Raw genomic sequence first — 15,094 nt, forward strand, 5'->3', positions numbered from 1 at the left:
ACTCAGGTAAAGTACAAGTCCCTTATATTTGTACAATGGCATATTACTTATTTACACTGCTGTGGAAGAATCATGTCTTTTTTTGAAGCTGGAGCTTCCAGGAGTGGAGGAAAACTAATAATTGTAGCAACAGTGTTTCAGAAATTGACAATAAAGGTATTTGTAAAGGCGTTCAATGAATAATAGAAAATTGTTTCTCCCGTTTGTTAGACTGACTTCTTGACAAGCTGGGCACTCTCTCTCTCTCTCTCTCTCTCTCTATAGTATATATATATATATATATATATATATATATATATATATATATATATATATATATATATATATATATATATATATATATATATATGTATAGTATTATTACTACTATTACTATATGTATAGTATTTTGAAATGGTTTAACCGGACGTTTCGCTTGTTGTCCAACGGTCGCAGCTAGCTTGATAACCGTGCCGCGCTTCCAACCACCGTGAAAACACAGGTAAATGTTCTACCTATTTCCGATACACGTTTCCTTTAATGGAAGTGTATCGTGCTGGTTTTTAATCACTCCAGCGCAGTATATGACCAGCCACTATCGACCGGACTGTGTAGCTGTTGGTTTACTATCACACATTTCGCAATCGCCGAGGTAAAGTTTACTTCTAGCGTTAGCCAACGGGGCTAGCCATCGGCTAGCATAGCTGTTAGCACAGGATTAGCCCCGCTAACAATAGCAAAACACTTACACGGCTAACTAACTTTATTTGCCAGCTGGTCTCTTAACTATCCGAGGTAACGCATGTCACGTCTGAATATGCATCTACACTGCAAATGCTTACGACTGTTGATGTAAAGGGATAATTAATGGTCTGTTTGATGTGCGTTTAGCTAAGTAGCTAATTTAGTCGATGGGACGTCACACCAGACTCCCTTTACAACATCGTACGTTTACAGTTACCCTGTTGATCTACAAAGCCAATCTCCTGGCACGCATTTTTTTAAAAGACACGTTTTATTGTATAATGGAGCGTCTTTGAATTCGGCATACGTGTCGTACTTTTAGTTTGTGCGCAGGTCGGAGTTGCCCCCACTTCTTGAAGTTGGTTAGCCTTAGCTAACGTTTGTGCTACAAGAGAACAGAAAAGCGCGACGTTGAGTAACATGGCACTGTGTGTGTTTGTGTTTTTTTTTTTAAGTCGGACAAAATGTTTAAAGCAATGCGTTTTGTTTCCTCTAAAAGATAAAGTCCCGAAGTGGTCCTCACGTTGACTGAACCACATGTAGCAATGCAGCTAACTACATGTGCCTGTCAAGTATTGCGTCGCTTAGTTGAGTTATGCAGGAAATCGAAGCCAAGTTAAAACCGGTGTCAGGACACCGAGTCCGGATCTCACCTGTTCCAACTCTAACCGGTCCGTCCGACACAATAACCTACTGTGGACAAGGACTCTGGCCCAGCGGCCACGTTAGCGTTTGACAGGCGGCTGCAGGTCAACGTTAGTACTTCAAAAAAATAAGATATAGAGTGTTCTTTTTGGTTAGGTTCACCTGTGTCGCGCACAACACGAGCAATTCCGTTTCGTCAAGTTACCTGTCTCGGGTGCCAGTCCGCGTGCGTAACGCGATTTTGCAACTTCAACCTGTTGGAAACCTTTTAATATGAAAGAGAAAGAGGAAAGTAAGGTGTTTGTAGGCCCGAGACAACAACTGACTAGGCAAGCATTTTTCAACAACTTAAAGTCCTGCTATCTGGAATCTAGTGACATAGTTTTAGTTGCAGTGTAAATGTACATGTGGTGAGACCTGGTTTATGCAGCGCTGCTCCTGTCGCTCTCCACACACGTGGTTGACTTTGGACCGTTTGGCATTGAATGAATCTTCTCGCTTTTTGCTAAGACAGTAGATGCCACAGTCTTGAGTTCAACCTGGATTCAGCTCCCCACTGCTCGGTAATCGACTTTAGTGTATGGTCATGTAGGCCTGTCATGATAATTAACTTATCGACCTATCGTACGATACTTAAATATGAACTCAATAATTTTTATGAACCTCAATAACAGCCATTGTGTCTTCATGTGTGTTTTTGACAAAAGAACGAATGGAAACAACGGTCCAGCAAAGTCTAGCTGCTTCTATCCTCTCATCTGTTCTCATCATATGATTGATAGATTTGTCAATATTTTTCTAAGGCACCGTGTCTTCACATTGCTTGCCTCAACGCAAGTCTTAACTTTGAATAACATTTCTCTCAGTAGCAATACAAATCGTGTAGACCAGGCATAATATTGTTTATCGCAATAGTTTCTGGGAAAATATATCGTGCAACAAAAAAACATTATTGTGACAGGCCTATGGTCATGATGTGATCTCATTTAAGATTTTCCTAACAATCCTTGGTGTACTTCGAATTTTCCAGCGTGTGATCAGGACTAATGGAGACAACGGGAGTTTGTGAGATTGATGTGGCAACCAGAAGAATAGTAGGAGGCAGCGATTCTCCACCCGAACTGGACAGCCGGTGTCAGGTAAGATGCACTGTAATGTCCAGTTATTTGTCTGTGTTACTGTCACTAACGTTGGCAGATAAAAGAGATTTGGTGTTTCTCTAAATGTAGCTATTCAGGTTTCATTTGCCGGGGTACAATAAAGAGTTTTGGTACCAATTATGAAGTGATAACTTTTCTCCCTTTAAAATCGGTTTTGGTTGGACCACAGATGACTATCTTTAATATGAGAGTGCACATGTGGTATAAACAGGAACTGAGAGAGTAAAAACAGAGACTGTGGGGCAAATAAATGGTGTTGTGCTGAAAAAACCTTCCACGAGCGTATACAAATTGTGGTTGATCGCAGGCTTCGGGGTCACATCGATGTCCAAACTCTCCTTGCTCTTGATTAATTTTTTTCAACCTGACATGCATCATGGAGTAAGGCTCGACTAGTCGATCGCCCGTGAATCATTCAAGTGTTGATTTGGCAACTTCAAATCCAGATCTCTCTGCTTCACAAGAACGGGTATATCAACAGTTTAAAGTCATATAAATTACACAAATATTTACAAACATATTTATTTATTGATTGGTGACCTGCACCGTGACACATTCTTTGTCAGCATTTTTTCCCCAACAAAACAAGTTAGAAATATGTTGTGGCCTCTAGAACTTAAATAAATGAGGTATCTCTGTGTGACCCATAAATAAACAAAAATAATATAATTAACATAAAAACTAACTTTGGGCTATTCATTTTTTTTCCTTTTTTCCTTTTCTATTGTAAGGTACACAATCTTTAGTGGCCTTTAATTTTATTAAAATCATGAATATAGATGAATATAATTTTGTAAGGCGGCATCTCCCCTAAGGGAGAATTTGGACACTTTCAGTGTGTGCAAACAAGGCATGATCGACTAGTCAAGCCTTGCTTTGTGACGTATTTCAGGTTGACAAAATAAATCATGAGCGAGGAGAGTTTGGACATCGAGGGGTAGAAGATCATTCTCCACCGAGCTCTCAAACTAAAGTGAGAGTGAGCAAACTGAGACATCGCTGTGGCCCTGAAGCCTGTGATCAATCACAACTTGTTTATGCTCGTGACAAAAGCTTTATCACCACAACACCATTTCTTGCCCCTCAGTCTCTGTTTTTACTCTTTCAGTTCTTATTCCTGCCCCTGTATATACCGTGTCTGCGCTCTCATATTTAAGCTACAGTGTGTAATATTTAGAAGAACTTGGGTGTTCAATTGGTTGCGGTTTGCAACTTAACCACAAGATGCCACCAGAAAATTTTAAAAAATTGCACACTCAGGCTTTAAAGATTGTCTGCCTGACTGTTCTTTGCTATGAATGTTTTGGTATCAGTTGTAATCATGGCAGCTATTTTAGATTTAGTCTCAGTCTTAGTCTTTGGACGAAAATATTATTAGATTTAGTAACAGTTTGATGCCTCAGACTGTGTGCGTGAGACTAAATCCCTGCTTGCGTGTGTGTCCTCAGGAGGAGGTTGCAGAGTTTGATTTAGGGCTCTGCTGCGCTGAGGAGGAGAGGGGGGAAACTCCAGGCAGAGAGGACAGTCCCAGTGATCTGGGGGAGGCCGAGCTTGATCCTGGAGGAGACCCCAAGACTGGAGAGGACAAGTCTTTTGGTGAGAACACGCAGAGACACGCTCCTCATTACACAAGTGTGATGGCATTCTTTCCCCTGTCTTTAAGTTGACCCCTTCGAAAAAGTACTTTTTGGCAAATATTTTATGTAAAAGTTTAAATGAAACATATTCGAGTCATCATAAACGGGAGACTTGTCTGTGTGAGAGATTTGTTCAGGATAATGCTCCTGGACATTGGTCTCCTAATTGCAGCATTTATTTTCAATTTAATTTAATTTTTATAGCGCCAAATCACAACAAACATTGTCTCTGAGAAAACAGAACAGTTCCCACAATGAGCAGCACTTGGCGTCTGTGGAGCAGAAAAAAACTTCCTTTTCACTGGAAGAAATCTCTAAGAGAACGAGACCCAGTTTTGGGCAGAACATCTGCTGCAACCGGACTTTTCATTGAAGACTTCAAAAAATCACATGCACCAGAGAATATCTGAGTGAGAATTAGGGCTGCGTTGACGCAATCGATAAAAGTTGTCAATTTGCATCTAATGCGTCGGAACCGTTGCACTGTTTACGTTCATCCCCAGTGATGGCAACTCCCATCTGAAAAGGCGTGCGTGCGCGTGCGTGTGTGTGTTTGTGAGAGTCAGTCAGTCAGTCAGTCAGTCTCAGAACGGGAGAGAAAGAGAGATCCTCGGAGCGAGTGACTGTGATCAAGGCGAGGTCCAGACAGTTTCTCTGTCTTATTTACCGCTGTTGAGGAAGTAAACAGGGGTGAGTTCCTGTGTATTTTACAGAGAACATACATACTCAAGACTTAGGCCCTGTCTACACGAATGCAAATTTGTTGTAAATACACGGAAGTCTTGCACATTTGCGCCTCCCGTCCAGACTCACCCGGAGTTTTCGCTGCCTGAAAATGCACTCTTTTGAATCCAGGTCCCAGGGTGGAGAAAATAAATCTCCCCCCCTTCGTTTGTGTATTTGAGTTCGTGTGAACGCCAGATACGCATACGATGATGTCATCGCCCCACCTCGCCCCTCGCCCGCGGCATCTCCAACAACAACAACAATGGCAGACTACAGGCTTGTGAGGGTGCTGCAACTAGGGCAATATCTACTATTGCAATATATACTGTCACTCCATAGGGTCAGGGAGAGGGGAGAAACCAAACAGTTGTCACGCGGCAACTGCTCAGAGTGAGGATTCCTCGCTGAGACCACAGAGCAAGTAGAACCGGCAAAGTGCGAGCTCCGGCCACCGCTGCACGCCACACACGCACAGCCAAGGAGCACAGAACTTGCCACTCAGCGAGGCGACCATAGGTCGCAACAGCAGTTCGCATCCGAATCGGACCAAACAAAGGATTCTACTTTTCCCGTCTCACTCAACATCTTCGTACTGTTGTTGTTGTTGTTCGGCTTCTTCTTCTACGAGTATTTGTATGCTCCGCCTCTTCTTCTTCGTTTTTGGTGGCGTTCTGTAGCAGAAAACAGCACCACATATAGGCCGGGAATAAGTACTACAGTGTTTCTACAGCTAGATGCGTCTTTCCAATGAATCCATCATTACGGAGAAGTTTCAGGCCCCCCTGCTTAGGAAAATGAAATATTTTTAGAAATATCTTGTGGTGTGGAACGGGGCCTTAAATGATGCGGGTTCCGCTCCTTCATGAATATCCGCGTCGACTGCTGTTAACATGCCTCGTTCATGTGAACATTCAACTTTTCCAACATCTCCTGATCATTTGAACGTATAACTGTTCTATCTGTTTTATATTTTTCACTGCAGTTCTCTGCATCAACATTTAGGGAATTATTGTGATATTTTCCAAAGAAAACAAAAGCAATAAAAAAAGGCGTATAACGGTATTTTACGCATTATGATTAAACTTTGTAATTAATCCGCGGATCACGTGCATTGAAAACCGTAGGTGGGAATCTGTATGGATCAATGGAACAGTTAAAATGAACTAGCAGAGTTATTTATTAATGACCGTGTTAACTGCCTCTACTCAACTTTCAGGTTTGTAGAAATGGAAATCATTGGGCATGAACCTGAAAGAATTCTCCTGAATGTTTTCTGTTGTGGTTTCTGTTCCAGGGAAGGAGGTCATTCTCCTGATGCAGGCTCTGAACTCCCTGTCCACTCCTGAGGAGAAACTGGCTGCTTTGTGCAAGAAATATGCCGACCTGGTGAGCTGAATATCTGTGCCTGATATCACCCAGATGAGAGTTATAGCTTGATCCATCAGAAGTAATCTCACAAATGACAGATCTCACACGACAGTGTAAACAGGAAGCAGATTGTCTACTCTGGTGAGAAATCAGAGGCGAGCATTTCTTTTCTTGGCTCGAAGACGAGGTGGAGCCTTTGCTGACAGCAAGTGCTGGCAACGCTTAGCATTCACCGGTGGTAGTTAAGGCTAATGCTGTTTTGTCACGGGTATGAGCATGACGAATCAGGAACGGATACTTGGTGACTGAAATAACCCATCAGGACGAGAACGCGGGCGTATTTCTGTGTCATCGTACTTTCTGTACGTCCAGACTAATACAACACTGGCGTTCTCAAGCTGAAAACGGGGGAGAGGCATTTCCAAAATCCTGCTTCTGAGGAGCTGGAAAGCCCAGATTAGTGTGGAAAAACAAGACATATTTGTGTGGACGTAGGCTAAGGCCGCAGTCAAATATACTACTTTGATCATTATAATATAGAAAATATCAAAATCTCTTCTAGTCCAAAAATGATGTCCGTACATTATTTTTTGTGACCAATTGGGGGGAAAAAAGTATTGTTTTCCTTTTTGGCCTACAAACCCAAATGTCCATGACTGAGTGAGTAAGTGAATGACAAAGTTAGACCATTGTTTGGCTGCTCCAGTGTTAGACTTTTTCTATTGGCTGTTTTTCTTTCACAATGGGTGTCATGCACTGTGTTGCTGTGTCTTGAAGGTATTCTCCAGGTACCAGCTGTTGCTGGTCAGGTGTTTGACCCCGGAAGGGCAGAGGGATTTTTGACCTGCGCCATGTAAAGTTTGTTTGGTTGTCAGTGGTAATATGGGAATAAAATGGACAAATCGGCAACAGAAAGAAAGCCTCTGCCTAATTGGACGAACACAGTATGGTAGGCAAGGTGAAAGATCATGGTCAATCCTGGTGTTGGACATCTCAGTAGCTTAGTTATAGACTGAGCTCCTACAATGATAGTCAAAACCCCCACCACGACAGGCACCTATACAAAGACAGTGCAAGTACTGAGATGTAAGTACTTGTACTTGGTTTTGAAAAAAAAGGAGCTGTATCTGTGCATCCCACGCTTCTCATGTATCTTAATTTGTGCATGTTAAGCCACAGTCTGTAGCTTTTTTTTCTTTTCTGTGTTCAGCTGGAGGAGAGCCGCTGCATGCAGAAGCGACTGAAAGCCCTCCAGAAGAAGCAGTCTCAGATTGTAAAGGAGAAGATCCACCTGCAGGGGGAGCACAGCAAGGCCATCCTGGCCCGCAGCAAGCTGGAGAGCCTGTGTAGGGAGCTGCAGAGGCACAACAAAACACTCAAGGTACGACCCCCACCCATCGCAACCGCACTTAACTACGTCAGTCTCACCTTCTGTCTTCCCAAGAAACAGCGGACACACTCTAGTACCACTAAACCATCAGGGACACATCTGTATTCACCCTGCAGCCTAAACAGTGGTGTAGAAATAGAAATGCGATGTTTGTTTCAACGTGGACACTCCCTCCTCATACTTGTTACCGTCTTTGTTTTGTCTTTTGTGGACAAATTTGCCATTTGCCATCCTCTCAACATCCACGTCTGCCATCACCTGACAGGACGAGAACGCCCAGCGGTCCAGGGAGTATGAGGAGCAGCGGAAGGAGGCCATGCTGCACTTCCAGATGACCTTGAGTGACATTGAGGTGCAGATGGAGCAGCACAGCTCCCACAACACCAAGCTGCGGCAGGAGAACATGGAGCTGGCCGAGAAGCTGAAAAAGCTCATCGAGCAGTACGAGCTCAGAGAGGAGGTGAGACCACACGACCGAATGCTGTCCACAGGACAAAACCTTGGAGTTGTTTCTTTCTCTATAAAGGTGAAGTCACTTGTCATTTTGGTATTAATGACACAGAAAAAACTTGACTCAATAGGTGGGGTTAGAACGCCCATTTGACAAAGTAGGTTTAAAGCAGAAGATGAAACACTAAAGGCAGTGTGGCATCGATGATCCCTTTGTAGCCTCTAGAGCAAACTGCAAATCATTGTTGTCCCGAAAACATAACTAAATTTAAGTAAGTAAATAAGGTAACAGATACTCTGACGTGTACCGTTTTATACAAAACTAGAATGGCACACTGCTAAGGCCCAATTGTCCCCTTAAATGCAGTCAAGCCTCAACAATTTAAACAAACTCACAGATATCAGTCCCCTTAATATGACATATTTTTATTTTCGTCAAGATTCATGCATTATCCTCTTGCAAATCTTTTTTTTTTTTTAAAGGGCTAAAAGACTATCTTTGTCCAGATCCAGGGCAAAATAAAAAAGTTTATTGGTTGCCCCATGTCCCGTCCTTCCAAATCTGTTCCGTAGTTTTTGTGTTCCTGCTGACAAACGAACAAAACAAATGTTGAAACAAGGGGTGACAACATGACATCCTTGGCGGGGTTAACCAGAAGACGGCGACAAAATGCCACGCTAGCAAAAATAGAATAAAATTTGGGGCATATCCAATGTGGTTAAGCCTAACGGAGACGTGATGTGTGTCCCTCACGCAGCACATAGACAAGGTGTTCAAGCACAAGGAGCTGCAGCAGCAGCTGATGGACGCGAAGCTGCAGAGGATTACTGAGATGATGAAGGAAGTGGAGGAGAAGCAGCAGAGAGAGCGGGACTTTGTGAGTATAACTCCTGCGCCGTGCTTCGTAGAACCGCCGTGTCTGAGAGTTATCAGCCAGTAGCGTCGCGTAAATATAATCCCGTTGGTCGGGAAAGTTTGCGCAGCCTCCGAGGCTCATTAGAACTGACTGTGCTGTGCGTTGATGTGATGTGATGCTTCAGCTGCTGAAGGATGCCACAGAGTCCAGGCGAAAGTGTGAGCTGATGAAGGAGCAAGAAACACAGCTCAAACAACAGGTGAAAACACACACACACACACACAAATTGCCTCTACACTTGGTCTACTTTATCAACACAGATCCAAGTGGCAACCCTCCGTGACGTGACCCATTGGTTTGTGAACTGCCGCCTTGAAGCCTTGAATTTTGACCAGCGCCATGTTTTTTTTTTTATAAACAGATTTGAAATTGGGGAAGGGGAACTTCACTGCGTGCCCAACTACACTTGAAATCATACACCAATTGAACGGACCAACTGTCACTCACGCTGTATCCATGCTCCAATGCATACAGGGCGTTATCGTCTGTTTCACTCCAAATGGGACCATAATTTATAAGATGAAAATCATGCTGTATTGGAGAATATTTGAAAGAAGTAATTGAGAGCCTAAACTCCTGTTGTTGTTGTTGTTGTGTTATGTAGTAATGTTTACTGACGTTATTTATATTTATGTTTTTGGGCTGGTATTACAGAGTAAAAAAAAATTCTGATATTGAAATATCGGCCGATAGTCTTTATATGTAAGGGGAAGCTAATTTCAACACATGATACATCTACATACAATGTATATATAACAGACTGATCATATATTTTAGGAATAAAATATAAGTAACTATAATAAGTAACTAGTAACTATAGCTGTGAAATAAATGTGGTGGAGTTAAAAGTACAATATTTCTAAATGGAGTGGAAGTTTCCGTGGAAGTCTAGTAGAAAATTCCATGGAAATACTATAGTACAAGTACCTCTAAATTGTATAGTACTAAAGTACAGGATTTGAGTAAATGTACTTACACTCTGCTAAACCAGGTATTCGACTCTATAGGTATTCTAGCCATGAGATTCAAGCCACAGCTTTGTACTGTTTCCGAACCATTATTTCAATGGATTGCTTTTTCTTGCATATCAAAACATGTAATCTTTAGCAATATTTTGCTGGTAATGTATAATGTTAACGGTCACAAACAGTGACTCATGGTTCGCAGCTGCCGAGTCCAGACATGAACAGCGGCAGGGCCTCTGCTATTAATGTTCAAGGGAAACGTTCAACGTGGAAAACCAGACTTTTTAAATTTTAACTTTAGTAAATGCGACCACTGGAATTGTTCTGCTGGAGGGTGTGCCAAACTGCGAGTCCTGGACAAAACAGTTTGGTGTGAATACTGTTCGTAACACTTCTATTGATGTCATAACGTAGCATTATAGGTAGAATGGGCTAAGACGCTCAAACATTAGCTTCCTTAATGCTACTTGCCTTCCGCTGATGTGTCAAAATTTGATAATTGAAGGTCGCTTTGAATGAATGTTATGTACTACTTGTGTAAACCTAAGTGGTCACGGCTTCCGTCTCTTCTCTCCCAGCTCTCCCTGTACATGGACAAGTTCGAAGAGTTTCAGAGCACTCTCGCTAAAAGCAACGAGGTCTTCACCACTTTCAGACAAGAGATGGAAAAGGTGACAATCTATTGATTACCTGTCGGTGACGGACTTGACTCTTGTTCTGTTTGCATCTCGCCAGTAACCGTTAATATTTCCCTCCAGATGACCAAGAAGATCAAGAAGCTGGAGAAGGAGACGACGCAGTGGAAGACCAAATGGGAGAGCAATAACCAGGCCCTGCTGCAGATGGCCGAGGAGGTGACTTTTATACACTCGGAATACTATTATCATATTGAATTTGTGTATTTGCTTCCTTTTTGGGGGTGAAATCAGGGCTGGACAATCGGTCGGACACCACCCACCAGTGCACCATCCTTGTGGGCCCCTCAAAGTTGCTCTCCTACAGTACTTTTCCCCCAACCCATACAAAATTTAGCAGCAAGTGATGTGAACAAGTGTGTCACTGTACACGCTCAGTATTGATGGACTCCCTGGTGATCAGAAGGGACTGTGGAGAACACAATATTCATACTTGCATAGAAGTACATGTAACTGTCAAAGATGAAGCCAAAGACCCAATCCCATTTTCATTTAGGGGAAGGGGTTTTTACCGGAGATTCAACATGCCTGGAATGATGGCGATATCATTTTAAAGACGCTGTTGCAGTTACTATGGTGACATACCCAGAATATTCAAATAACAAACATGCTAATTACAATTTGTTGGGCATGATAGGACAGGTGAATCACACTGAAAATACCCTGTGGCCTTATAACAACAAAATAGCACATCACGTTAGTTGATAACGTTAAATATGTGGTACTAACATAACGCATAACGCTGCTTTGCGACTAGTGATTTCATTTGTGTGGCTTTTATAAAGTGAAGCGTCATAATACATTCAAACGACGAACAAAGGTTGTCACACAAATTTGTGAGTGTTTTGGTCGCCTTGGACATTTTTTCAGCCGACTTACCCGTGAATCGTAAGGCTAATCTCACACCCCTCCTTTTGGAGTGAGGGTCTGGAAAATCTCCGTTTGGGGGGCCATCTAGCCTTTCGCCTTAGCCCTCCCCCTCGATGCCAGGGGGAATGGAGACACCCCTACACATGAACGCACAAAATCGAGAGGTAGGGCTAAGGGGTTAAATGGGATTGAGCCAAAGTAGAAGTCAAAGTACAATTTCAAATTATCTCATAAAATGTAACTTTACAATTCATGCACAGTAGGACTTCCAGATGGAAATTAACTTTTTTTAAAATGATTTCACCATAACTCAAAAACACAAACACAAATGTAATCAAACCTTGTATGACTTTAAAATATGAAATAGATATACGAAATACAACTCATTTAGTTTTACAAACTGGGATCCGTTGTATCAAGAGCTCTGTCAGAGCTAAAAGGTACTTAAGATGTAAAAAAAAAAGAAGAAAAGGTTGTTTATGTGCAAAAGCTTTACAATTTAAACTATAACATAATGAGCAAATAGATTTTTCAATTCATACAGATTTGAGGTATCCAGATATTGATGACAGTTTGTCTAGAAAGGGAATCCTGTTTGATTTCTCTTTAACGTAATTTGTGCTAGCAAATCCTTCTGACAGTATGTGTTACTCAAGATTCACTTTCTAGTTGATTTACTTGTGCCAGAGCTTTTAGATTCTCATGGTGTGACTGAGCTGTGGTTGAAAGCTCTGACAGTAACAATCCTTCCTGTGTTGTGTCGTAGAAAACTCTGCGCGACGGCCACTTCAAGGCCCTGCAGGGGAAGCTGGAGCTGCTGGAGAGGCTGTGCCGAGCCCTGCAGAAGGAGAGGAACGACCTGAACAACCGGCTCAGCCTCCTGCAGGAGCAGGAAGACAAAGGGACTGCAGCAGCTCCTGAAGACCAGCGACAGGAGCCTTCAGAGGAGGAGGAGGGAGAAGTGGATGGTGAGGAGGGCGAGGTGTTGGAGGAGGGCGACCGACAGGAGATGGAGGGCGTCCACCAAGCTCCGAGACCACCTGAACTTGACTCCTCACTGGCTGATACCGACATAACCACTACTGCTACGACGACAAGCCAGTCTGCAGACACACCGACCGCACAGCAAGACTGAGCGCACCTTGTGTGTGTGTGAGAAGGGTGTGATAAGAGGGCTCAAGACCCCTCAGCCTAGTTCCACAACTAGCCAGACAAACCATCTTCAATGGAGATTTAGATTTACTTTTTTGTTTTTAAAGTCTACACTTGCCTCTGCAAGGGTTTCTACACAGAAACTGAGCCCATATCTTTTTGTTTTGTGTGTAACTGTTTCAGAAGAATAAAGTGACCATATCAAAGAATCTACTCGAAAGCGTTTGCCCACGGTTATGATAGTAGGTTTCGTGGCGGGGAACTTTGTACTCCATTTTCTACCATAAGTGTATTTTCATAAGAAATGGCCATGCAGTTGAACTGAAGCAGTTCTAAAAAAATCTTTCACTTATCCTGTCACACGATCTTGTCCCTGTGGCGTCACGTCTCTTTGGGAATCCTGTTTTGACTCATTCAGAAGTGGCGCCGTCACACGCTTCTTTCATAAGTACATTAGTGTCAACGAAGCTTCCGGAGGAGGGAGGGACGTTATTATGATATTGAACTAACGCTAACATCAGACGGCACAATGACCCACCAAGTTGGCTGGCTGGCTTGTTCAGCACTGGTTAGCAAGCTAGCAAGTAGGGCTATCAGTTTTTGTTGTTGTTTTTTTCTAATCAGAAATGATCTGAGGTGTAATTATCAGTTTGAAGTGGAAAAGCAGAGCCGGCTGTGCAGTGTCACTTGCTTGTCTAAGAAGTAAAAAATAACCCAAATTCTAATTACATTGCACTGGGAAAAAATTGTGTAAAAACTTTAAAAAAGCCGAGAGAACTTGGGCAAACCTTCGGCTCCTTTAACATCAATCGTAAGTGGGTGTGAACTCTTGGAAATAATTAATAAATAACTTTTGTGGTAATTAATGAAGCTGTCCAACACTTAAATGGGTAGTAAGCTTTTCTAAAGCAATACACCTTTTGTAAAAAAAATATCAGCCAAAATTTCCTCACCGTCCGCTAGCTGTCGGTTCTGTGTGCGCGGCAGAAAAAAACACCAGGTTTTTCGGCTCAGCCCAGGCTCTGTAAATCGGAAAAAAAACCCACCAAAAAATGATGCGGGCTGCACCTCACAAAACTGTGTGCAGACACCTTGAGAGACGTGCTGGCGGTTGATGCCACAAAAAACAACTGCCCCTTTAAAGCCTGCTTCACAGTGACAGCCTGTCCCTCAGTTGAGCTTCTGGAGGCAGACAAGTAGGATTAGACTCTGTGGCTTCAGTTCAAATAATCTCTAAACAAATCGCTGTCTGGGAGCTGTGACAGTTCTGCTTGGTGGTGACCTTATGACCTGTACTGCAACCAACCACCAAGGGGGAAAAAGGATGATTTGGGGTCACTATTGGGAGCTGTCATGTAGTCCATTTTTACACACGTTGCTTTGCATAATGAAATTATTTGTATCAAATCCAATTTTTGTTACAACTTGTGGTTGGACTTTTTTTCCCCCCCAGCAACATTATGTAATTTGAATACAGTCTGGCATGTTAGAATTAGATGGGGGTGCATAAGATTATAATATATTTCTGTTTTCCCCAACTGCGAGTAATATTAGGATGACATCGGTCGTCGCTACAGGCCTCCATTTTTATACCAATAGGTCAGCAACTATTGGAGGGCCCCCTGTGGACCACAAGTTCTTAGCAGTTCACACGCTCTGATGTGCTTGGAGATGGTAAATGTTGCATTCGAAGTAGTCACTACGGTTTGAATATCAAAACATCTCTCACATTCTGAATGCTTGAATTAGAAATAAAATTGCGCAGGTTCATGGGCTCAATTAGAGCTGCAACTAATTATACTTTTCATACTAAACAAATCTATTAATCAACAGATTAATCGATTTTAGTTCATAAATTGGTGAAAAATTTTGATCGTGTTAATTACAAGACTCCCTGTTCTTTCCCATATTTTTTTGTTGAGAAATGCTTTTTAAAATACAAAGTGATTGTAACGGCACCGTTTAACCTGCTATTCCAGCTCACCAGCCTGTTCTGCCATCAGTCCCTTCAGCACGCGGCAACTCGCGAGTGGAGGAGGCTGTTTCAAATCACCTTTTCAAATCACCTTTTCCTTTAAAAATGTGTAAAAAAACAGGCCGCTCGTTGCTCAACCGTGAGGTCGGAGAAGTGTGTGCTTTTTACCATCACGCTGTGTGCAGATGTGAGTGTCTGTAACTCCAGCAGCATGTTTCCTCTCTGCCATTGTCCCAGACTGACTCTCAGGTACTGTCAGAATCTACCTCTGTAGGTGAGACTAACTGTGAAAGAAGAGGCACGAAGCACCACAGCATTATTTTGACTTATAAAAATAAAATTTAAAAAAGCCCACTCCCTCTTTGACTGTACAATGTTCTTATAGTCCTTTCTTTTCAATAAACATTTTGTAGAATTTGCA

The 15,094-nt window shown here is 42.5% G+C and overlaps 1 protein-coding gene across 4 annotated transcripts; it reads left to right on the forward strand.

Annotated features, from left to right (window-relative positions):
• Window positions 1-387: 387 nt before the first annotated feature.
• txlng (taxilin gamma) lies at window positions 388-15,092 on the forward strand. 4 transcript variants are annotated; one of them, XM_035627908.2, is made up of 11 exons: window positions 388-481; window positions 2,399-2,507; window positions 3,977-4,124; window positions 6,186-6,277; window positions 7,470-7,640; window positions 7,915-8,109; window positions 8,858-8,977; window positions 9,141-9,215; window positions 10,560-10,652; window positions 10,740-10,835; window positions 12,313-15,092. In XM_035627908.2, exons 2-11 carry the CDS (start codon window positions 2,415-2,417, stop codon window positions 12,679-12,681), a joined length of 1,452 nt encoding a protein of 483 aa, XP_035483801.1. In that variant the 5' UTR covers window positions 388-481; window positions 2,399-2,414; the 3' UTR covers window positions 12,682-15,092. The 4 variants fall into 4 exon arrangements, with proteins under 4 accessions (XP_035483801.1, XP_035483802.1, XP_035483803.1 ...); XM_035627909.2 differs by lacking the exon at window positions 388-481 and adding an exon at window positions 488-631; XM_035627910.2 differs by lacking the exon at window positions 388-481 and adding an exon at window positions 1,052-1,151.
• The last annotated feature ends 2 nt before the right edge of the window (window positions 15,093-15,094 follow it).

This window comes from Scophthalmus maximus, chromosome 4 (assembly GCF_022379125.1).
Source record: "Scophthalmus maximus strain ysfricsl-2021 chromosome 4, ASM2237912v1, whole genome shotgun sequence".
Lineage (NCBI taxonomy): Eukaryota > Metazoa > Chordata > Actinopteri > Pleuronectiformes > Scophthalmidae > Scophthalmus > Scophthalmus maximus.